The sequence below is a fragment of the Podarcis liolepis genome (genome assembly GCF_965112155.1).
Source record: "Podarcis liolepis genome assembly, chromosome: 2".
NCBI lineage: Eukaryota > Metazoa > Chordata > Lepidosauria > Squamata > Lacertidae > Podarcis > Podarcis liolepis.
This window is the reverse complement of record NC_139555.1, coordinates 70,049,563-70,073,068: the sequence shown is the minus strand read 5'-3', so window position 1 is coordinate 70,073,068 and position 23,506 is coordinate 70,049,563. Positions and strand designations below refer to the sequence as shown.

Here is a 23,506-nt window from a genome sequence, read left to right as displayed (position 1 = left end):
AGCAGCTATCTTGGGGAATTAGTATGTATTTATATGCATCTCAAGGAAATTTTCAAACAGTACAAAAAAACCAAAAAGATCTTCAGTTGTTTATGGAAAGTACAGATAGCAGGCACCTATCATATTTGAGCAGGAATGCTGTTCAACAGAGGCAGTCACACTGACAGCTTTGCTCTGAGTTACTTCAGAGCAAACTCTGATATTTTGGAACTTTAAGTAAATACAAAAAAACCCTAATCTATGTTCTGCATATGTACACAAGTACTCAACAGCTATTGCAATAAGAGTCAAGACTATATTCAATTTTTCCATCACTCTTTTATAACCCATACATTAAACCCATACATTACACACAACCGGGGAATAAGAGGGCAGTGGATGGTAAAATAGAGGGATGCTCAATATCACATCAGCAGCTCCAGCATTACATAGCTACAGAACACACACAATCACCTGACTCTTCCAGGGATTGAACACCAAGTAGTATGATTTTGGAGCAGAACTATTTTAGAACTAGTGAGCTCTAAGATAGTCATTGGCACAGACTGCAAAATCTGACCAGGGGCAAGGAACCAGCAAGGGTTTGAATCGGTCAGACTAAGCAAGTCTCTGTAGCTTTCCAACACAAGATTGGGGATAATTAGCAAAGAGCAATTTAAGCTCAGCTGGAGAAATAATTTATTCATCAGCCCTGGCGTCTGCCTCTCTTACAAGTTGAGGCCAGTTCAAGGCAAGGGAAATCCAAGCACCACTGCAGAAAGAAACAAGTTCCAGGCCAGCAATGGGTTTGATATTTACATTGAAGAGAGGCAGGCTCAAGGACAGCCTGCAAAATAACTTGTGGCAGAAGAAGAAGAAGAAATGCAGACAGCTTAATGAAGGGGGGAAACTGCAGCTTCCCAACCTGAGTAGAGCAATCCTGAGACTCAGTGCTTGGTTAAATGGATGGACAGTAACAGTTTTCACAGCACCAGCATTGACCAGCAGCTCAGGCCACAGGATGAGAGAAAGGGCGACTATAGCTGCTGTCTCCTCAGCACTGAAAGAGCGAGGCCTCTGGGCGGGCAGGCAGGCGGGCGTCAGCGTCCTCTATGCTCCTAGAGCAGCAGGAGCTTGGCTTAGTAACCTCTGCCATCACTCCCGATGCGTTTTCATACTCTCATTACTTGAACTCTCCCTAAATGAAAACAAAACAGACCGAAACTTTAAATCATGAGTTAACAGGGATTACACATCCTGTATTCCTCCAGCACCAGATCCCCATGAGCACCGATTCCATCATCTGGAGGGGCTGGAAGGCAATGGATAAATCAACTCACCACATTGAGAAGTGCGAGGATCCATCTGGTGTCCCTCCATTCTGCCCTCCCGGACCTGGGAAGGAGAAGAGAATATTGTTAGTCAGGAAGACTTCTCAACTGGCAGTCCTTTGACTCCAAATAGATCAGCTGGTAATCAGTGGCGGTTGCAAATCCAGCTTCCTTTGCGAACACAATTCGAAATCAAAGGAAATGCTGCTGATGTAAACAATACTGAGTCAGGTGAAGCAATGGGGTGGCCTGCTATAAGACCCCTTCCTATATTCCTAGACACATGAGAGGATATATAGTTTAATCCTGACAATTAACTGATCGTTAGTTTGAAAAGTTTTGACCAAAAAGATTACCAAGAAAAGTATGTAACGGATGAAAATAAAAATTAATGCCAGTCAGTTATTCCAAAACTCTCCCCAAATTAACATGATCTCAGTTTTTGACAAGAGAAAGGTTGGATAGTAAAGGTCATTTTTAATATGATTTTTTTTTAGTCCAGTTCACACAAACCCTATTAAATTAAAGCAAATAGATTTAAGGTGAATGTCCCATTGACGGCAGTAGAACTAAATTGGCTTAAATCCAGGCACTGGTTAAACCAGTTAGTGGATTGCAGTCATAAGCTTCTGTGACATTTGTCTTCGACACATGACTCTTAACTTGGGTGTGAGGAGCAAAACAGATGTTGAAAGAGGTGGAAAACATACTACACAATATTTGCAACATATTGCAAATATTGCAAACATATGTTGCAAATATGGTGTAGTAAGTTTTCTACCTCTTGCTCAAGACATATGCCTAAAAATTAGGGTGCAATATAGCTACTGTTACTTGTTTGGGAGCCACTTTATACTGCAGGTTCCAAAGACAAATCACAGCAGAATACAAATCACACACCATTATTTCACGCAAGAAAAATGGTTAAACAGCTCTTTGTGTCATGATTATGCATCCCAGCAGTTGAGGAGAAGGACAGAAGAAATACTCTTATTCAAGCACCCAGCAGTCTCAGTCATGTATTACAAAAGGAAGGAGAATCTTTCTGGAGGTGTATTTAGGGGATCTCCTTGTTGGGCTTTTTATGGGGCAGGCTTCTCCTTTTGTGCATGGGGGGCAGCTCCCCCTCCCCCCCCCCCGCTATGCCCATGGGGTCCCTGATGTCAGCAGAGAGAAACCCGGGTAAACAATTGCATCTGGGTGCCAGGCACATAGCAAAGTACCTTTCAAAACTTGCCCCCTATCTACTATCTCACCAGGGTCAGTTTAGGACCTGGATGGTATCCAATTACTGTACAATTCTGGAGTCAGTCAGCAGCAGGATATGTAGAATTGGTATTCAATGTGGAACTAGGAACAGTGCCCAGCACGGCTGCTGTTGTGGCCCAACATGACAGGACAAAAAGGGCCATCTAACAGACTTGGACGGTAACAGAATTGGCCAGCAACTTGTTTTAGAAAGGACCACTTCGAAGAGAGGATGGGCCCTTAAACCAGATGGGGCCTCCACTGTGTAGAATAGTTGGCTGTTGCAACAGAGCTTGGCAGCCATCTCCAAAGCCCATCCTTTCTTTCTTTTTCTTTTTTTAGTCTTAAAAGTGGTCTGCCTCCAAGTCCAGTTGCCACGGCTCAGCAAATATGCGCCTGCATCACAACCGGGGAAGCCACTGTTCATCCATAAGGGTTGCATTTGGTTTGGGGACTCGGGCACTGACCCTTAGCAACCTGCAAGGTCGAGGCTTCGAGGGACCCAAGAGAGCCAGGAGAAGAAGCGCGAGGCGTAGCCACGGGGTAGGAAGCGAAAGCGGAGCAGCAAAACAGAGGCAGCTACCCCGGGGCGGGGATTACGCCGAAGCCAGAGGAAGCGCTGGGTGGGTCACGCGAGGTAAACAAAGAAGGCGGCGGCGGCTGCTGCAGCGCCCGCCTCGGAAGGGAGCCCTACCTTGCCGGTAGTAGAGGCCCGTGACGGTGTTGCCGTAGACCCGCCAGGCCACCTGGATGCCGAGCAAGCTCACCAGCAGCCAGAGCAGGAGCAGCTGGAAGAGGGCGGCGCGCAAGTCCTGGGCCTCCCAGTCCGACATGAACTCCTGCCAGAGCCAAGTGAAAGCCCTCAGCGCCTTCGTCGGCACCTCCCACTCCGCCGGCCCAGAAGCAGCAGCAGCCGCCGCAGCAGCAGCCACCGCCTCCTCCGCCGTGGCCGCCGCCATCCCACTCGCAAAGGCGGCGGGAGAGGGAGAGGCGCTGCGCCACAAGCCCCGGGGAAACTGTCAGCGGCGCCGCGCGTGCGCCCCAGGGAAAGATCCAGGCCCCGCCCCGCGCGGCTCTCTTCCCGCCTCCAGTTCTCTCCCCCTCCCACCTCGAGTGCACCGCTTTTTCCACAGGGCGCGTTTACTCGGGTGCAAGTCCCCGTTATGCTCAATGGGACTTTCTTCCTGGGGCGGATCTGGTTAGGATCTCACCCTTATAACCCGATCCTGTCCTATTTTGCCCGCGAGTAGTTTCATTCTCCCCCCTCCCCCCCGCTTTCAAAGAGGTTCAGGTGAAACGGGCGCAGGGCTGAGTTGCACAACTTTCCCGATATATTGTTATTGACTTGCTTGCTTGCTCGCGGCATTTGCAAGCCATCACCTTCCAGGCCCGGCGTGAGCTAGCTAGCTGGCGCGACGAGGGAAGGCAGGCGCTGTATAATCTTAGGAAACACTGCTCGAAAGAAAGCACCACACTACAGTACCGTGAAGCAACGCCCCCGCCCTTCTGTGAGAACCTTTTGAAACTCCCTGAAATGGCTTCGCTATTTTTCGTAGCCAGGGGTGACAACTTGAACAAAATATTGTGGGGGCCCAAGATAAACCCCACCCCGCCCCTCATAATGGATCACATGACGCAGCACGCACACACTATTTGCATTGGAATGCCCATCAATTTTGGTGGGGCGCGGCCCCCTCAAATATTTTATTGTAGGGGCCGAAGCCCCCGCGGCCCCCAGAAGTTGGCTCCTATGTTCGTCGCTGTTTTTGGAGGTCTGCTGCCAGTTAGTGTAGAGAGCAGCACTGAACTATGTCGACCTACATATGGTGGGAGCGCGCCCGGTTCATGAACCAGGAGGTCAGCCTACCGCTGCCCCAGTGACTGGAAATCAAGCAGATCGGGACCACCAGTTTCATTAAACTGTACAAAGTACAAAGCCGCTACCGGGAGACCCTCCCACAGCCAGACTTCGGCTGCGTCTGGTTTTGACTCTCTCTTCTCCTCGCCCGCCCCTTGATTCAAGGGCTACTCATACTGCTTTGGTTTCAGAGTAGGACTAGGAAGGAAATAAAAGAATAATGAACGTGGGCTAATGACCATTCTAAATACAGTACTGCCTTCAATTCCTGCTCAAAGTCGCTGCAAAGAAACTGAGCCACCGCTGCGCCATCCCCTGGCTGCCGGGAAAAGACCTCACTTTCACTTTCGTTTGTCTCCGTTAGGGAGGGAGAAGCCAGACTTTGATAGGTTGGAGAGGATCCTCAGTAGGGTTGCCGTCACCCTTGAGGCGCTTGTGTCTTTGCGTTAGAGCCCCAAGTTCAGGTGAGGCTTTAATTTCCCCTTGGAAACGAACATTAATTTTATTTCGGGGTGGTGCTGCAAGTGAACAATATCGCATTTTATCCTTACAAGCAAGAACACAACGTGGAATAAAAGGTAAGCTGTTGAAATTCCTGCATCACAGGGGGTTGGACTAGATGACCCTTGGGACCCCTTCCAACTCTACAGTTCTGTGATTCAATGAAAAGAAAACAATGGCACATGTCAATGTGGAAAGCCAGTACTGAGATGTCTATGTTATGCAGGTAAGTATAATTGCATTTCTGTATTTAATCAGGAAGACCATATTTCTCTCCATGGTATGGGAAAGGAGTAGGTTGTTATCTGAAACATAAGAAATGATGATCCACCAGGTAGCATAGAAATGTTCCACAGGTTCTTCATCTTTCATAAGGCAAAGTTTATGAGTTATCTTCTTGGTGATTACAGTATTCCATATGTTTTCATACCATGGTTGAAGGGATAAGCCATGAATATTCTCCCACTTTTGAGCTATAGACAATCTAGTGGCTACCATGGGCATAGCCAGGATTTTGGCTATGCCCATGGCTGCTGCTAAGAATCAAGTTAATGAGCATTTATTTTAAGGTGAAAAAGAAATATGAATTCTGTGGTGTTCTGCTGCAGTGCCTCTTGTGGACACTGGGGGATTGCAGATCTGGAAGAACCCAGAAAAAGCATCTTTTCTCATGCTTTGCATTGCTTGGTTCTGCACTTACACACTAGGATGCCTCCCTTCTCTGTTTGGTTTCTTGGGGCCAACTTTGTGTTACCTGGTCAGGTTTGGGCTAAGCTAAGATGTGGCAGCGGCAGACAGAAAGGTGGATTTCACACATCAGTTTTACGGCTATGTTCAGGCTGCTGTGGTTATTTATTTATTTTATTTATTAACTTTGTATACCTCCCTTCATCCGAAGATGTCAAGGCAGTTCACAGCATAAAAGATCAGTCCCATTTCCCTTGATATTATTCCTTTTGAGTAGACATGCATAACATTGCACTGTCCATTGCACACACATACTGTACACCCACTCACACACATGAGGGCAACGTTTTAGTTCCACTGTATGCCTCTGAGTGCCATTGGTTGGGAATTGCAGGTGGGAGAGTATTGTTGTGTTTGGGTCCTGCTTGCAGGCTACCCACGAAAATCTGTTTGGCTAGTTTGAGAACAGGATGCTGGAATAGATGGGCCAATGGCTTGTCTTGCAATTCCCAACAACTGGTATTCAGAGGCACAATGCTTCTGGCTGTGGAAGCAGAAAGGAATTTACTCAGCTTTTTCTTCCTGATGGGCAGGAGCAGAATGAGTGCCTCAAAGAGCCTTCCTGAGATCGACGAGGACCTGTACTCTCGCCAATTGTAAGTCTTGTGACACATTACATAAAAGCATTCTAGCAGAGCTGAAAAGGGATATCGACCAGGATCACCTCCACACCTCTACTGTTTTTTTGAGAAGGGATTCCACAGCATACTGGGAACTTAGGTTTGTCCAATTAAAGTGGATTAAAACACCCAGGCCCAAGAAATCCACTGTAACAACAATCAGACTCTTTGCAGTTAGGAACGTGATGGGGAAATACACTAAAAAGTGTGGAATAATGATTGACTGATGGGAGGGAGCAAAATACACCACAGTCACTACCACAACCAAATCAAGATGAATGCTCATTCACATATAACCTCCCCAGAAAAAATCAGAACTAATTATAAGCAAAGAGCAGACATTGTATAACCTGCATGCCATCCTTGTGCATGGAGATTGGGATGCATGCTCAATAAACAGATTGTCGGGAGGAGGCCTGGGTGGCTGAAAATGATCACAGTGCTATGACTGGGGCAAGATGTTACAGAGTGAGCAGTGATATGAATGTATTTTGTTGGGGAAATATGGCAGACTAAGCTGAACTAAGGTATGTGTGATGGGGGCCAGATATCCTACTTGGCAGAGAACAGTCCTCTAGTTGATTGTGTTGCTGTTTGAAGAGCCATCCAGGCTAATAATAAAGACCTGAAGTTGCCTATCATCAGTTAGTACCTGGCTAGCAGACCAAGCAAGCATGCAAGTCACCTTGGTCTAGTTAAATTCTGAGGGAGGATAGCTTTGTTTCAAACTGTGAAAGGATTCAATCAAGCAGTGTCAAATGACAAAAAAATAAATAAATGTATGCTTCCTTACTTCTTAATACCCACTGGTGGTGATATGTTAGTCATTCAGCCACTGCTGTATTCCATACATTCCAGTACCATAAGTCCAGGTCCAAACCCTCCACTGTCTTCCAGCTTTGTACAATGGCTAACTGCACTGCAATACCCGGGAACAGTAACAAATCTTTGGATGCATGTGTAAATTGTAATTTTCAAGCATGTTCAAAAGGAACAATGAGAAATCCACCAGTTCATTCAAAATGATTGACATTTCTTGCATTGCTGCAGACCAAAAATGTACCACTGTTGGACATTGCCACCACATATGCATGTATGTGCCCTTACTCCTGTAATGCCTCCAGCAGTTCTTGGATGTTCCCACAATCATATGGGAAGGCTGTACTGGGGCTCTGAACCATAGGTGTGTTTATGGTTTTAAGAGTGTTTTCCAGAACATGCCCCCTTCTAGTATTCCACTGTTTATTGGTGATCAGGGCAGCTGGAAGATGCCTTTTAAAGAATCTGGGGCTGGAGCAGCAAGATTCTGCTTCTACTCCCATCGTACACCCCCCCCAATTATTTCTAAAATTGAATCTGCACATATAAATTAGCATGTGTACATTTCATGCAAATCTGTGTCCTCTTGTTTGTGACCCATTTCCTCTTTGGGGGTAATATGTTAGTGACTACCATAGCTGAGGTGGGGGCAGGTACAAGTGGCTGGCAAGGGGAAAGTAGAGGTGGAGTTTAAGGGAAGCTGGTGAGGGAATTCTACTGTCCAGGACTTCATAACTCACCATATTTCAAACACAGAGCTGTGCTTTCCCCCCTAGCTATGTTCTGGGCTATGAGGCCATGCAGAAGATAGTGGGAGCAGCTGTGCTGGTCTCTGGAATGAAGGGCCTGGGGGTGGAGATTGCCAAGAACGTCATCCTTGCAGGAGTGAAATCTGTCACTGTCCATGACCAGAGTGAGACTCAGTGGAGTGACCTTTCTTCACAGGTATGCAGCCCAGGGTGAAATCCTATATCTGCTCAATGGTGTTCTGAGTTTACATGTGTAGGATTGAACATGTGAGAGGCTTTGCCTAGCAAACAAGGAAATGTGGCACAAAGTCCTCTTCCCTTGCTGGCACTGTTAACATACCCTATGGCTTTTTTCCTATCATTTTTTCTATCATTGTTGCATTCCTCTGGGCCATCCCCCCCCCACTTCCTTAATATATATTTGCAGCAGTTCCTCTCTGAGGCAACATCCTATACATGCCAAGTCAGAAGCAAGCTCCCCATTTTCCTACGTAAGTGTATAGGATTGCAACCGTAATTTCCAAATTAGGACCTAGTAAAAGGAGCCCAGGATTCTATACCAAGGTTATATGTATATGTGTGTGTGTGTGTGTGTGTGTGTGTGTGTGTGTGTGTGTGTGCTAAGTTCTTGTGTATGACGTGTTTGCTAACAAGTCCTTCCAGAGCTCACACTGGGTATCTGTGGTGACCTTGTTGTTGACTCTAGTGATTTTGTGCCAAGCTATTCACATGTATTCTTCAATCCTATATTGTTTTCATATAATTTTATTCTGAAACCCAGAACTCTGTGAGAACTCTAGGCAGAGCATACTATTAGTCCAAATAAATTAATCAATATGCTGTTGTGACAAAGGCTAGAATCTATCACTTATACAGCAAATTTTGCTTCATTTGCCCTTTATGTCCCAACATTCTATATTAAATCATAAGTCACCTGAACTCTTGACTGATCCCAGTCTATAGCCCACTGTAATAATAACTACAATTAGATGCCCCCCACAAAAAAACAATTATTGGTAGTTTCATGGCTTCCAGCATAATCTAGTCATGAGATTCAAACAAGGTTGCATAATTTGGGAAGTCTGGTGAGTCAGTTGCTGCTATTATTAAAAGTAGTCAGAACTGGAAATGCTGCTACATTAGGCTATGAATTTCACAACAGCTTGTTTTGAAATTAATTTTAAAACTCCACCTTCTGGTACCCTGGTTCTCACAAGAAACACAGCAAGCTGCCTTATACTGACTCAGACCATTGGCCCATCTAGTTTATTATTGGCCACACTGACTGGCAGCTGCTCTTCAGGGTTTCTGTACTGAAGTCTTTCCCAGTACTACCTGGAGTCTCCGGGGTTTGAACCTGGGACCTTCTGCATGCAAGGCAGATGCCCTACCAATGAGCTACAGCCCTTCCCCAATGTTCTCAACGTCTCCTTCAGTATATTTGGTTTCAAAGACTGGAGTAGTATGTTTGCAATGTTGGTTTAACAACATACCTATCCTAACCTAGAAGTATTGAAATATTGAGCCCGGACATACTGGAATTAATAATCTGAATAAATAGGCACATTTTTGCATAATTTATTGAAGATATGGGAAAAGCTAGTGGCAATTCAAGGTGCTGAAGTCCTGCCCCTTGGCCACTGGAATCCCTGACAAGTTTCTCTCGGGACTCCTGAGATTTCACTAAGCATTGCTCTCACAGTTTTAAGCCTACGCTTGCAGCAATTAGGACAAGAAGCTTGGTTTTTTTAAATAACAAAATCGTCAATAAAAGCTGATATTCTCACAATGCTCTTTTCTGCACCCTGTTTTCTGGTGCAATCACATAATGAATTGCAACCTGCCCTATGCTGATGAAGAAATAGGCACACTCCCTTTTTAAAGCATATATCTGATGATGGATGGAGTCTGTGAATGGAGCTGGAAGCCAAATTCTGAGTCTGCTCTAAGCCAACGTAGTACTGAGGGCCTAACTGCGTGTGACATTGATAATGCGATTTGTGGTGGCGTTTTTTTAAAACAACAACACACAATGTGTGGGGAGGGGCATTTTTTTTCATAGATCACAGAATATGGAGATGGGAGGTTTAAGCCTTCTCTCCAGCCATAATCTCTCTGAAACCCCCCTCCCTGCTTGTGTTAATTACCATTAGGGGGGAAAGCTCCCATTGATACTAAAGAGTGACTCCCCCCCCCAAGTGTGCTTAAACCTGCCTTCCCTGCATGCTGCCATTTTTGAAACAATGTCCCACCGGTGCTCAGGATTGAATATTTTTTAAATATTTTTAATTTTTTTTTAAAATAACATGAATAAATATTCATGTTAAATAAACATGATTGCTAATGGCATTGCTAATATCCTATGTAGCTGGGTCCTGAATTTGGTGGTAGAGCAGTGGGTAAAAGAGTAAAATCCAGTGCTTTTTTTTCTTAAAAAAATATATTTAGGGGTACTCTCATTTTGACTCAAGAAAATATCCGTTTTATTGTTCAAATCGGGGAAAATAAATACAGTAAGTGGACAAAAGTCCAAAGATTCACAAAATGTTTAGGGGTATGCGTACCCCTGCGTTCCTCCAGAAAAAAAGCACTGGTGAAATCCACTCAGCTCCACAATGCGATCCTCCCCCACCATCCTCACTCTTAGCATTGCTGGTTCTCTGCAGTTCTATCTGTCGGAGAATGATGTGGGGCAAAACCGAGCTCTGGTCTCCCAGTGCCGCCTTGCAGAATTGAACGCACATGTCCCTGTGCATGCCTATACCAATGAGCTGTCTGAGAGCTTCTTGTCTACTTTCCAGGTAAGGACAGAGCTGTGTGTCTCATGTCATGGGAGTGACTCTAGTGATGATAAAAAATCAAACTCACATCCACACTATCCATTTAAAGTGCATTTCCCCCACCTCTAAAGCACATGACTTCCCCCAAAGACTCCTGGGAACTGTAGTTGGTGAAGGGTGCCTGAGGGGAAGCCACAGTTCCCAGGATTCTTTGGGGGGGGGGAGCCATGGGGTGCTGTGAATGTCACCACTGTTTCCAGTGCTTCAGCAGGCTCTGACCTACATCAGCGGGAGAGCTTTTGCTCTTTACCCAATGAAAGCAACAAGCCTGTTGCCCATGCCCAGCTGTTTCTCATAGTGATGATTTATGGCCTAGTGATCTTCGAGTGCCACTGTTTTGTTCTGAGGCTGCACCTGAAGCTCAATGTGGGGATCAGCTCTCATGTCTGTGGTTGGTTGGGATAGCTGCAGTGTGTTGGGTGGTGTACCACAAGCAGGGACAGAAGCACCACTGCTTGTTTCACAGCAGGGTTATCTCATGGGGCCAATTATCTACATAAGCTGTGCTCAGAAATAACCAACCAAAATGTCATAAACTGAGCAAGCTTTCGAGACCACCAGAGATCTTCATCAGATTGGTTGTTAAAGCAAAACAGATGGGGTGAGGGGGAAACTGGCTCAGTATTGATGTTGAGAAATTCTGCCTGGAGACAGGGAAGCCTAGCAACAGGTGGTGATTGGCTCCAGGAATTACCACTACATGACCCGTAGTCATTGATGGGGAACAGAGAATCTGTTTGGAAAGTGCTCTCTGTCGTGCTGTTTCTTAGCCCCTTACGCTATGCAGATCACTATTCTGATACCATTCTGCACCAAACTTTACAGGTTGTGGTCCTGAGTAACTCACCCTTGGAGGAGCAGCTGCGAATCAGTGATTTCTGCCACTCCAAGAATATTTGCTTTGTCCTAGTTGACACCAAGGGCCTGGCTGGGTAGGTGCTGGGGGCTTCTGTCCTTGTCCTGAGGCTGGGATGTTGGAGTGGTGCAGTGATTCTCGGAGGAATAAGAGGTGAACTAAGAATTCGTAAAAGCTGCCAGCATTCTGGCTGGGCACCTCAGGGTAGGGATGGGGGAGAGATTTGATTCAATTTGCATTTAAGGGTGAACTCAATTGAGTTCGTTTTTTTCCGAAACAAGATATAAACCCAAGCACACCCGTCCTTCAAAATTTGCACGTCTTTGAATTTGCCATTCAGTTTTCCAGCCAAGCACTGAGTACAAAAATGCATATACCGGTGGTGACCATTTTAGGCATGTCCAATTAACATGTGATCACCCACACGTGGGTCCTTTTGGACCCAGAAGAGGAAGGGGGCGCTTATACATACTCCCCCCCCACACGGGAAAAGGGGCCTGGAATGGAACCTGCGCACGAAATGATAATCACCTGTAAATTGGTAAAGTGTGCATATGTTAGTTGAAATATCAAAAATGGCACTATATTATAATAAATTGTTTTGTTTTAAAATGTGCATTGTTGCACACTGCCCCAATCCCCAAGCGCTGTGTGATTCCAGGGGTTCCCGTGCTTACCCAGGGTTCAGTTTTCTTTGAATGAGGGACAACAGAGACAGTGGTGTCTTTATGAGATATGGTTTGTTTACACATATATACATCCTGAGCCTATGATGGAGGGACTCACAGCATTAGCACCCCAATATGGTCTTGCTGCTGCTGCTGCTGCTAATAATAATAATAATAATAATAATAATAATAATAATAATAATAATAATTTATTATTTATACCCTGCCCATCTGGCTGGGCTTCCCCAGCCACTCTGGGTGGCTTCCAAAAGAATATTAAAATACTATAATACATCAAACATTAAAAGCTTCCCGAAACAGGTCTGCCTTCAGATGTCTTCTAAAAGCCTGGTAGTTGTTGTTCTCTTTGACATCTGGTGGGAGGGTGTTCCAAAGGGAAGGCGCCACTACTGAGTAGGCCCTCTGCCTGGTTCCCTGTAACTTGGCTTCTCGCAGTGAGGGAACCGCCAGAAGGCCCTCGGTGCTGGACCTCAGTGTCCGGGTACAATGATGGGGGTGGAGACGCTCCTTCAGATATACTGGACCAAGGCCATTTAGGGCTTTCAAGGTCAGCACCAACACTTTGAATTGTGCTCGGAAACGTATTGGGAAACGTTTCTCCCATAACTATAGCCTTGCATTCCAACAGAAATCAAGCCTGGCTCTCACTCCGTTTCTGGTCCAGCTCATTCTCCCCTGGCTTTTGCCTGGCTAGTTCAACAATGGAATCCTCCACTAGATTTTAACCTTTTGCTGGATCTAGGACCCTAGGCATTAGAAGGGACTCAGGTACCATGCAGACTAACCCCCTTCCAAATTCTCAACTGTATATTAGAATTTGCACTAATATTCCAATTAATTTTTGTGTGGGCTTTCAAAAAAATACTTGCAAACGGAGGTGGAAATTTGGAGAACTGAACTTAAAACTGGAAAATGGATAGAAAGTGAAATTGACACCTTCATCCTTCCGTAATGGAGGATGAGGGTTCTCTGAGCAGGTAGACCCCATGGGTGGAAGTGAAGGGGCTTTCTCAGGGTGGAGCAGTGACTGAGTGTAGGGCGGAAAACGAAGTACAGTGGTGCCCCGCAAGACGAATGCCTCGCAAGACGGAAAACTCGCTAGACGAAAGAGTTTTCTGTTTTGGAGGTGCTTCGCAAAACGAATTTCCTATGGGCTTGCTTCGCAAGACGACAATGTCTTGCAAGTTCCTGCTGGTTTTTTCCCCTCCCCCCCTTTTTCTAAGCCGCTAAGCCGCTTATCAGCTGATCCGATCAGCAGATAAGCCGCTAATAGCGCTAATCCGCTAATTCTTCAATGGGCTTGCTTCTCAAGACGAAAAAACCGCTAGACGAAGAGAATCACAGAACAGATTCTTTTCGTCTTGCGAGGCACCACTGTAGAAGTCTGACTTCTTGAGCTTTGGTCTTTTGGCTCCAGGCAACTTTTCTGTGATTTTGGAGAACACTTCGTTGTGCGCAATCCTTCAGAGGATGAACCTGCCTCTGCTGCCATTCACCACATCACCCAGGTAATGTCTCTTCACCCAGATAACATCTGTCTCCTGCACTTTATTGCCTGCTTGTGTCACCCTTTCTGAGCTCATGTCCTTCACACCCTGGATTGAACATGCCTCCTTCCAAAGAAGCCCCCAAGATGTCTTTCCAAGCTTGGATAATAATAATAACAATTATTATTTATTATTTATACCCCACCCATCTGGCTGGGCTTCCCCAGCCACTCTGGGCGGCTCCCAACAGAATATTAAAAACACTATAAAACATCAAACATTAAAAACTTCTCTAAACAGATGGAGTAACCATCTAATCAGTTGCAGGCAATCCTTTGATCTCTCAACCAGAGTCTCCTGTTTTCATTGCTGTGTTGTTTTATTGTGATTGTTTTATTGCATATTTTAATTATGGACAATTATATTTTAATGTGTTAATGCAATTGATTTATTGCATATTTTAATTATGAGTATTTATATTTTAATGTAACTGTTTTTTTCTACTTTGTAAACTGCCTAGCAGCTTGCTTTGGTATTAAGTGATGTATTTAACCTTAGTAGTAGCAATAATAATAATAATAATAATAATAATAATAATAATAATATACTCTTCCTCCAGAGTAACCCTGGCATAGTGACTGTGGCATGTGACAATGAGGAGAGACAAGGCCACCGCTTTGAGGATGGTGACTGGGTGAAATTCTCCGGGGTTGAGGGGATGACAGAACTCAACACCTCCGAGCCCTGCATCATCCGTCTGAAAGGTAACGGGCCCTCTGTTTCCTCCTTCTCCTCATGTCTCTGGGTACAGTGCCTGCCTGCACACAGAAAGTGTCCAGAGGAGGATAGATGTGGATCAGGTAGATGGACAGGCAAAGATTATGAGAGTGGAGTTTGACAGAAGGATGGGGTGGCACTGCGTTGTGGGGAAAGAAGCATTATGTCACTCCTATTAGGAACCTTGTGGGACTTCGCTAGTGAGTATGAAAGCACCTGATAGGACAAGAGACCTCCAGAAGAAATGCAGAGAATGGGTTTATATCATTTCATTTGACTTCAGTCCTATTGAACAACTAAGAGAACAGACCTAATGTTTGTGATCTGTGTCTGTTTAGGAACCTGCAGCTTGGAAGTTGGAGATACGTCTTCTTTTTCTCCATACAAATGCGGTGGGATCATCACCCAAGTCAAGATACCTCAGAAACACTCCTATGTATGTTCTCTTCTCTGGTGGTGGTGAAAAAAGTAGTTATTCTTTTCTAGCTAGTTCATAGGGGGCCAAGATGGGCAGAGCTTATTGCCAGGGCTGAGCATTTTAGCTGGGGGACTCAAACAGGACTACTTCACCAGGGAAGAGACCTCCAAACTTGTCTTCTAGAGCCTGGGTGCAGAACGCCAGCCCAAGCAGCTAGGGAGAGGATCGAGCTCTGTGCTCTGCATGTTGAAGATCCCAGGTTCAGTCCACAACATCTGCAGAAACAGCTGGGAAAAGCTCCTGTTTGAAACCCTGGAGAGCAACTGCCAGTCAGTACAGACAGTATTGAGCCAGATGGGCCAGTGGTCTGGCATGGTTGGTAAAGCTCCTATGTTCAGCTATGGTGAGGAGAGGCATTTCTTGAAGTGTGTTGCCTTAAGGCAGGGATGGGGAAATGCAACCCAAGGGTCACATTACCTCCTGGACAACTTTCTGAGGCCCCCATGTCAGGGGTGGGTGGGTTGAGACTCAAAAAGTGGGTAGGGAAATGGATTCTGTGGCTTTTTCTTTGTACAGCAGGGTACACCCAGGCCACGCTAAGGTCTCCACACTCAAGGAGGATGCAGAGCAGGGCACATGAAGAGCATAGCCTGAGGAGAGGGCGGGGAGGTGACTTGGAGAGGAGGCCTAGCCTGAGAGAGTCCTGAGGGAAGGACAGTGATGTCTAAGGAGCTATATTCAGCTCCTGGACCTGAGTTTCTCCGCCTCCTACCTTAAAGAGAAGGATGTGCATTAGGTAGTTCTACTACTGTCCACTAATCTCTCTGTATTCCCAGGAATCCCTGCGTACCTCCAGGGCTAATCCTAAGATCAGGATCCCGGATAAGGGGAAACTACCTCGCTGTCGCTCCCTCCATGCGGCCTTCTGGGCACTGCATGTCTTCCAGAGGGAGATGAAGCGGCTGCCTAGGCCCAGGAATCAGGCAAGTCTCCCCAGTTGCCTTCGTTCTTCTTAGCAATCCCAACCGGCCTCCCAGGCTTCCTCATGTTTCCAACCCTGAGCAGGATATTGTCTCCTTCTGCAGAGAACGTCATTACTTTTCCTGCAAGTAGCTCATTGTAAGTCTCCTCAGATAGACTCTTTTCTCATCTTTACTCCTCAACAGGCAGATGCAGACAAGATGGTGGAACTGGCACAGACCGTCTCTGTGAGCAAGGAGGAGGAACTGCAAGAAGACCTGGTGCGGACATTTTCCTACGGATGTTCTGGTGACCTGAGCCCTATCAATGCCTTCATCGGAGGCCTGGCTGCCCAAGAGGTGCTGAAGGTGAGTGGCAGACTCCTGTGAAGAAGGAAGGCAGCTTTTTGAGCTGCTTGGAGGTCACTTTCCATGAGGCATCTGCGTTTCAAGAAGCTGCTGCCAGCATGTGGAATGTGTGAAATACTAAAGTAGTTCGAGTGTGGAACAAGGGTTCGAATCCCTACTCAGCCATGAAGCTCACTGAGTGACCTTTGGACAGCCACTGCCTCTCAGCATAATCTACCTCACGGGGTTGTTGTGGGGATAAAATGGGGGAAAGTGTGTATGCCACCTTGAGCTCCTTGAAGGAAAGGCGGGATATAAATGTTAATAATAATAATGATGATGATGATGATGATGATGTGGTAGCTAAGAGAATGAGGGAGGCCCCAGTCTGAGGCTGTGTTCACACTTCCATATAGCATACACTCACTGTGTTTCCGGTGCCTGGTTTTTAATCTGCTTCAACACCAACTTCACACTTGCTGGTGCCCTTTAGTCATTCCTAATCCATCTCTAGCCAGGGTGTGAACACCTTTGCATAGGGTAAAGACATCCCTGCCCGTCCACGCCCCCTGGTGTGTACAAACAGAAATGAATTTTCACACAATGAAGCTGTGGTGGCATGAGCAGCTGTGGGGGGCAGGGGGAGGTATGAAATGCTCCTGAGGGGAAAAACCAAGAACTTCATTGCAGTCTAAGGCGTTTTTGTGAACACACTTTTGAGTCTCACCTGTGCCATGAACTCATTTGGTGGCCTTAAGCAAATCACTACCACCCAGCCTGTTTTCCAATATGTGCAAACTTCTGCAGTAATAATACTGATTTACCTCACAGGGTTGTTGTAAGAATTTCCATTGGATAACACATGTGAAATTCTTTGAATGCATCACAGCACAAATGTTAATGATTGTTATTTTTCTGTTATTTATTTAATACATGCACGCACGCGCACACACACACACCACTTCATAAAAGAATCCTTTTAAGAAGTTTACATAAAGTGTTCATAAGGAAATACAATAAAACTACCAATAAAAGCAACAGATTTTAAAAAATAGATATTATAAAATTATATATAGAGAGGGGGGGGGGAGAGGGGAGAGGTATTACGTTGAAGTAAGAAGCAAGGAGCATCCTGAAGCTACCCAAAGGACAGGCTTCCTATCAGGTATGAGTGAATCACCTGAACATTTCCTGATTGAGCCCAGAAGTGGCAGGTGCTTGAGTTTCATGCTCAGAAAGGCACTTGCCCTGTCCCCTGTGACCCATTTGCTTCTGTGTCACTGTTGACTTCAGGTTGCTGCCTGCCCTCTTTTGTAAACCAATCTAGCTGGTTTTCTTCTGGATTTGCCAGTTTAGGATCATCAACTCACAGGCCCAGCTAGGCAGTTTTAAATGAGTGCAGGTATGAGGCAGCTGACATGCAGTTTTGCAACAGCTACTACTTTGGATCATCTTATACAAAGGAAAGAAAACTGTTTCATTTCAGTGTTAACTTGGGAATCGTCAGACGGGGCACACCTGTCCCTTTATAGGTTATTAGAAGTGCCAGGTGGTGACTGTCCAAATGTCTTATGCTCAGGGCTGATTCCATGTTTCAGGGGATTCTCTGCAAAGTGTCTCCTGGTGGGCCCACTCCTCTCTCAGAGGGCGCTGGGGGGCTCATCGGACTGCAGTGACAGTGCTCTAAGCCAGCAATGGGCATCTGTGCCGGTCTACTTTTTGCTTCTCCACAATGCTCCAGGGCAAGGCCAGGTCAGAGGAAATTATGGGGAATTAGGGGAAACGGAAAGGTTGGCTAGATCCAATCTGCACGGGGTGCAAAGTCAGGGGAAAAAGATTTTAGGGGGGCATCAGTAGTGGGGTCCCGACAGCTGTCCAAGGATACCACATAGTGACGCCACTCCCATTTGGGTTTCTGTTATTTAAACCTATAGTATAATTCCTGAAGAGCTACACAGAGTTTCTGAATCATGCAAGTTCCTCTTTGTGTATTATACTGGAAGTGTGCAAAGTGCGAGGATCGAGTGCTTATACATCTGCTTCAGGAAATAGCTGCTTGCACAAGTTATTGCTAACTGCTTCCCAGCATTTTCAACGATGGGTGGGGGATGTCATTTCAATAGTATCCTTCACTTGCTTTAAACCTTTTCTTACAAGCATTTATTGTTTAATAATCTAAACAAAAGCATACTGATATCAGGCTGCAGTCCAGATCCCTGGCTGGCAGCTGTAGGGCTTGACAGAGATGCATAACCATCGCTGCATCTTCAACTCTGCTGCTTGCACTTGCAGGGGCAGACTGAAGTGGGAGGGAAAACATGGTCCTTCCAGGCACCGGCTCCCAGACTGGGATAGCAAAGAGGCCTGAATTGGACCTGTTGCCATCATGTGATGACAGCAAGGCTGACTAGATCCAGCAGACAGACCCGGTGCCTACCCAGCCACCCCTGAAACCCCCTGTTTCATGGGTGTTTGTTGGCTCTTGCCAGTTAGAATACTACTGGTTGTAGCTTCTGCCCACCATTTGGGCAGGCACTGTGAAGCTTCACTTGTTGGTGGGGCTCCTCCACCAACTGTGGAGCTAGCTCAGTTGGTAGGGCATGAGACTGTTCATCTCAGGGTTGTGGGTTCGAGCCCCATGTTGGCCAAAAAGATCCCTGCATTGGAGAGGTTTAGACTAGAGGACCCTCGTGGTCCCTTCCAACTCTTTGATTCCCCCTGAGCCAAGCAGGGCTGGGTTAAGGAGGGACAGCTTGGAAGTTTGGACAGCCAATCATGTTGGGAGTGGGAGTGGCCCAGGCCTTCAGAAATGTATATAAGCAGTTGCCTTGCCCCCGTTGTCCAGTTCTGTTTGTTCAGTAAATGTTTTTGCTGTTATCACTGTGTCTTGCCTTGTGGGAACCCACCTACACCATTACCTACTTGTCTTTCATCTCTCATGCATAGGTAGTTTTTGCTATAACTTTGGTTTAGGGGGTAAATCAGAGAAGGGATATGCAGTGGATTATTCTTCATAAACCTTACTTTTGTTCACTTACGAATGTAGTGTTTTGCTGCTGCTGCTGCTGCTGCTACTTTATTTTGCTTTTTTTTACAGTGTCCACCAAATGGCATCATAAGCTTTGAGGATTTTTGAAGGTTAGGTTTCTATCAGCTAGTTCCCTTATCTCTGTTCAGTCAGCTGTCATTGACTGACCGAGAAAGAGATCTTGGGGTCTTGGTGAAATTGATGAAGATCTCTACCTAGTGAGTGGCAGCTGCTGTGAAGAAAGTGAATTCCATCTTGGGAACAGTTAGGAAAGAGAATTTGAAAATAAAACTTCCCATATCCTGATGTCATCACTTGGAATGCCATGTATAGTTTCTGGCCACCTCATCTCGAAAATTATATTGGAGAGCTGGCAGAGGTGTAGCAAAAAAGGCAGTCAAAATGTTCATTGGGCAATGAAGAATGGCTATGATGCTTAGGGCTTTTTAGTTTAGGAATAAGTAGGGGCATGATAGAAGTATATAAGATTATGTTTGGTGTGAGGAAAGCAGATAGAAACCTCGAGATTTAGGCTGCAATCCTTACACAGTCACCAGGGAGTCAGGCCCATTGACCGTGGTGGGGCTTATTCCTGAGTAGATGTGCGCAGGGTTTGGGTTGTACGGTGAGTGGTTTTTGGCAGCCACAACTTCAATAACTACTTCAGTACTGGCTCATTTCCATATCTGTGGCACCGAGCTTTCTCATCTTGGCACCTTCTCCCCTTCCCTTCTGCTTTCTCAGGAGCAGATCCAATTAAATGTGATTAAAGGGCACGTTGACAGCTGGGAAATCTCTGGCTCGAATATTACACCTGCTTTCTCAGCTCACTGGTGGCTTTAGGCAAACCACGAGATTGCAGGCTCCATCTGCAGCTGTGAGGAGATGGTAGTACTTTGGAGCAGGGATTTGGGACCTGTAAAAGTCCAGATGTTGCTAAACCCCAGCTCCCATCATTCCTGACCATTGACCATGCTGGCTGGGGACTGGAGCCCAACATCTGGAAGGCCACACAGGCCCTCCATGTGCCTTGCATGGTTTTTGTAGACATTAGCGAGCGAGGCCAAACTCAGTGTGATGTTTATCACATAGGTTTCCCTTGAGTTTGCCTTTTCTTTCACAAATTACCAGTGCAGAACACCTGATCAGGATCGGGACACTGGCATGCGGTGGGAGTGGGTGGGAGGGAGTGGGTTTTAATAATTTCCCACTCCTCACACTGTGGTCCCATTCTGGATTGTGCGCCTGCAACTTGCATTGGGAGAAAATTGTTTTCATTTGAGTGCTTTGAACGTTCTTACCACACTTCTAGAAAAGCATAGTTTATTGGTTGCCAAATATCTTGGGGTCTGGGCCAAATCTGGGACTGACTGCTGAAGATCTTGAAGCACAGGTTGGGCAAGATATTAACATGCTGTTTTCCAGAATGGAATATCTGATTCTCTTGAGGTGTTAAATGACAAGACAAGCTAAAGGGTATCTGGGTTGCCAGGAAGGGTGGCCATGTGACCTACTTTGCAGGGAACAGGCCTCTGTCTGAAGGTGTCCTCTGTTTGAAAAACTGCCCAGCCCATGTCTGGTTTCAAGATACAGAGAACTGTAAGAAGGGAGAGCTGGAGAGGCCTTGGAGTTGGCCATCAGCAGTGAGCAGCAGGCTGAGCGGGCACAAAGGGTCACCTGGTCACATTCTTCCCTACCATGGTGAGATGTAATGCTTGCTGTTCACAGCAACATACTGCCCCTGACACATAGCAGTTGTGGCTAGTAGCCACTGATAGCCTTTCCCTCCATGAATTTATCTAATCCTCCTTTAAAGTCAAAGTGGCCACAACTGCTTCTTGTGGGAGCGAGTTCTAGGCTTTCAGCTATGTGCTGCGCATGTGTGTTTTGTACTGAATGGATCCAAAATATAATGGGGGTGGGGAGAAGAAACGCCTCGGATATAAATTGGAGCAATACCTGTTGTTAGAATTTCCGTTGTAATTTTCATACATGCTTTTCGGCTGCAGGCGAATTTGTTGTCTTTGCTGCAGAGATAGGTCATTCAGCTCCCAGCATGACTGGGTGCCCAACAGGGCTGCTGCCAACGTGACTAGAGTGGTGTGGAATGACGAGAGTTACCATCTCCTCACCCCAGCAGTGCTCTTGTGCCTTAAACAGTGGTGTAAAACATAGAAAACTGAAATGTGCAGCTTTTCCTGACACGTAGATGAGAAGCATTACCTGTTGAATTTTGGCCTGACGTGCAGCTGTTAAAGCACAGGAGCCCCCTCCAGAGGAGGAAAGCAGGAAAATTTGAACAGTATGTTCCATGAGTTTTCTGTGTTCATTAAGAGTGGCTGCTCCCTCTTCTCAAACCCAAACGTGCAGTTATAGGAAGGGCTGAGCAGTTTCCTCCTTTTTTTCTCTGTCTGCAGGCTGCCTCAGGGAAGTTCACTCCTTTGGACCAGTGGCTGTACTTCGATGCTTATGAATGTCTGCCTGAAGAGGAAAATACTGTGCAGCTGACTGAGGAAGACTGTGCTCCAGTATGTGACAAATTCTGCAGTTTGTACTTTTCCGTTAGAGATAGGATGGGATCACAGTTCTTTTTCTGCCTCTTCCAAGGCATTCCAGACTTTTCCACAAAGGAGTTTACTGTGTGTTTAGAGCTGTTTTTGTTCCCATTTAATTTGTGTAGTCCACATGATGTTACCCTCAAACAGCACCAGTCTCAATGCTTTCCCCTACACATTCAAGTTTTTTTGATTTGGAGATAATCTGATTAAACTGAGGAAAATTGTGCTCCGGACCTCTCCAATCAGGGTTGCAGATTGTTCGCTTTGGTGTTTGTGGATGAATGGATCAGTTCTCTTTGCTTCTCTTCTTTCAAAACCCACTAACTCCTCCATGCTTTCATTTCTTTTCTGGCCGTTCTGTTTCCAGTGTTCTTCTGAACAGTGGTATCTCCCGCCCTTTTGAGCCCTCAGATTTACACAAAAGCAGAAAACGGCAGAATTGTATACTGAGAATTTATGTTTATTTGACAGGGTGCTTTTGCACATTTCTTGGGCGGGGAAGGTGTGTGTGCAGCTACCTGTGTGTATGCCTCGTTGTTTGATTGGCATAATTGAATCAACAAATTAGAAGGCAGCAATAAATAGAAAAGGGAATAACTGGAAAAGGCAAAGTTTCTCCTCATATACAAATTTAAATAAATATGTGGGGGGTACTCTGATCCAATGCAAGTGTGGAAAAAGTAGATTAATAGCTCAGTAATGCTCAAACGTGGACAAACCTTCTGACAGTGCATCTACACGCTGCACTCATGCTGATCTCTCTTTACTGGAGCTGGCTAGGGCTGCTGGAAAGCTGCAGGCTCTACATTCCTGACATATAGGCCGCCCTCTCTCCTACTTGATTCAACACCCACGCAGTGCCCAAATTCTAAATCTGTTAGAATGGGTATAGGGCCACCCTACAGGGATTGTGTTGCTCTCCATCTGTCGCCTGCTAGGTCTCTAATATCTGTCATCTCTCCCTTTTGACAGCGTGGCAGCCGCTATGATGGGCAGATTGCTGTCTTTGGGAATACCTTCCAGGAATGGCTTGGGAAGCAGAAATACTTTGTGGTGAGTTGGGGCAGGCTGGGTGAAGCCAGGTTCTTCCCACACAAAGCTTCATGAATGTATGTAACTCTCTGCCACAAGGTCTCTCAGCCTAACCTACATCCCAGGGATGTTGCAAGGGTTAAATTGGTGAGGAAAGACATGTGCTGCCTTGATAAAATTGGAGGAAAGGTGAGGTGTAAACATAATAAAGTTTTGACATCTGTAGTTCTTCCTAATGACCCTGACATTTAAGATTGCATTTGGATTACGTATTTTGGACTAGGGTTTAATATTGAAAACGCGTTGTTGAATATTGCAAATGGGTTGTTGGCAACAGAGGTTTTTTTAGTGTATCAGATTTTCTATAGAAAGGGTAAATCTGAATTAAATGGAGGAGGAGGTGGTAGGGAAATATAGGCTGGTCTTTTGATGTCAACAACATTGGGCGGATACTGCCAAATACTTGCCCACATGAGGGGTACTGGTCTCACCTGAAAGCCACCCACCTTAATCTAGCCACTGATGAGAGTTCCAGTAGTAGATAGGTAGCCGTGTTGGTCTGCCATAGTCAAAATAAAAAAATTCCTTCCAGTAGCACCTTAAAGACCAACTAAGTTAGTTCTTGGTATGAGCTTTCGTGTGCATGCACACTTCTTCAGATA

The 23,506-nt window shown here is 45.8% G+C and overlaps 2 protein-coding genes and 1 long non-coding RNA gene across 7 annotated transcripts in view; 1 reads left to right on the top strand and 2 right to left on the bottom strand.

Annotated features, from left to right (window-relative positions):
• Positions 1-298: 298 nt before the first annotated feature.
• On the bottom strand, positions 299-3,615 carry TCTA (T cell leukemia translocation altered). The gene is made up of 3 exons (XM_083488809.1): positions 3,253-3,615; positions 1,320-1,374; positions 299-1,177 (listed from the first exon to the last, which is right to left on the bottom strand). Exons 1-3 carry the CDS (start codon positions 3,515-3,517, stop codon positions 1,135-1,137), a joined length of 363 nt encoding a protein of 120 aa, XP_083344935.1. The 5' UTR covers positions 3,518-3,615; the 3' UTR covers positions 299-1,134.
• A 53-nt stretch (positions 3,616-3,668) lies between these two features.
• Positions 3,669-23,506, top strand: part of UBA7 (ubiquitin like modifier activating enzyme 7) — a 48,210-nt gene continuing 28,372 nt past the window's right edge. Inside the window, exons 1-13 of one of the 5 annotated variants that reach the window (XM_083488667.1) lie at positions 3,669-3,756; positions 4,792-4,994; positions 6,198-6,260; positions 7,880-8,048; positions 10,519-10,653; positions 11,518-11,624; positions 13,655-13,745; positions 14,344-14,488; positions 14,840-14,937; positions 15,756-15,906; positions 16,090-16,247; positions 21,672-21,782; positions 22,785-22,865. In XM_083488667.1, coding sequence (XP_083344793.1) covers positions 6,205-6,260; positions 7,880-8,048; positions 10,519-10,653; positions 11,518-11,624; positions 13,655-13,745; positions 14,344-14,488; positions 14,840-14,937; positions 15,756-15,906; positions 16,090-16,247; positions 21,672-21,782; positions 22,785-22,865 — 1,302 coding nt within the window. In that variant the 5' untranslated portion in view covers positions 3,669-3,756; positions 4,792-4,994; positions 6,198-6,204. Of the gene's footprint in view, positions 4,995-6,197; positions 6,261-7,879; positions 8,049-10,518; positions 10,654-11,517; positions 11,625-13,654; positions 13,746-14,343; positions 14,489-14,839; positions 14,938-15,755; positions 15,907-16,089; positions 16,248-21,671; positions 21,783-22,784; positions 22,866-23,506 lie in introns of those variants that run through there. The other 4 variants (XM_083488668.1, XM_083488670.1, XM_083488669.1 and 1 more) reach the window with 4 other exon arrangements.
• LOC310700027 lies at positions 11,565-19,503 on the bottom strand. Its single transcript, XR_014522370.1, has 3 exons — positions 19,423-19,503; positions 16,654-16,795; positions 11,565-11,685 (listed from the first exon to the last, which is right to left on the bottom strand). It is a non-coding gene; the product is annotated as an uncharacterized lncRNA (long non-coding RNA).

Coding starts and splice junctions, on each gene's coding strand:
- TCTA (XM_083488809.1), bottom strand. CDS start 3,517: ATGGCGGCGGCCACGGCGGAGGAGGCGGTGGCTGCTGCTGCGGCGGCT. Junction 1,375..3,252: donor GGGCCTCTACTACCGGCAAG/GTAGGGCTCCCT, acceptor TCTCCTTCCCAG/GTCCGGGAGGGCAGAATGGA. Junction 1,178..1,319: donor TCCTCGCACTTCTCAATGTG/GTGAGTTGATTT, acceptor GTTTTCATTTAG/GGAGAGTTCAAGTAATGAGA.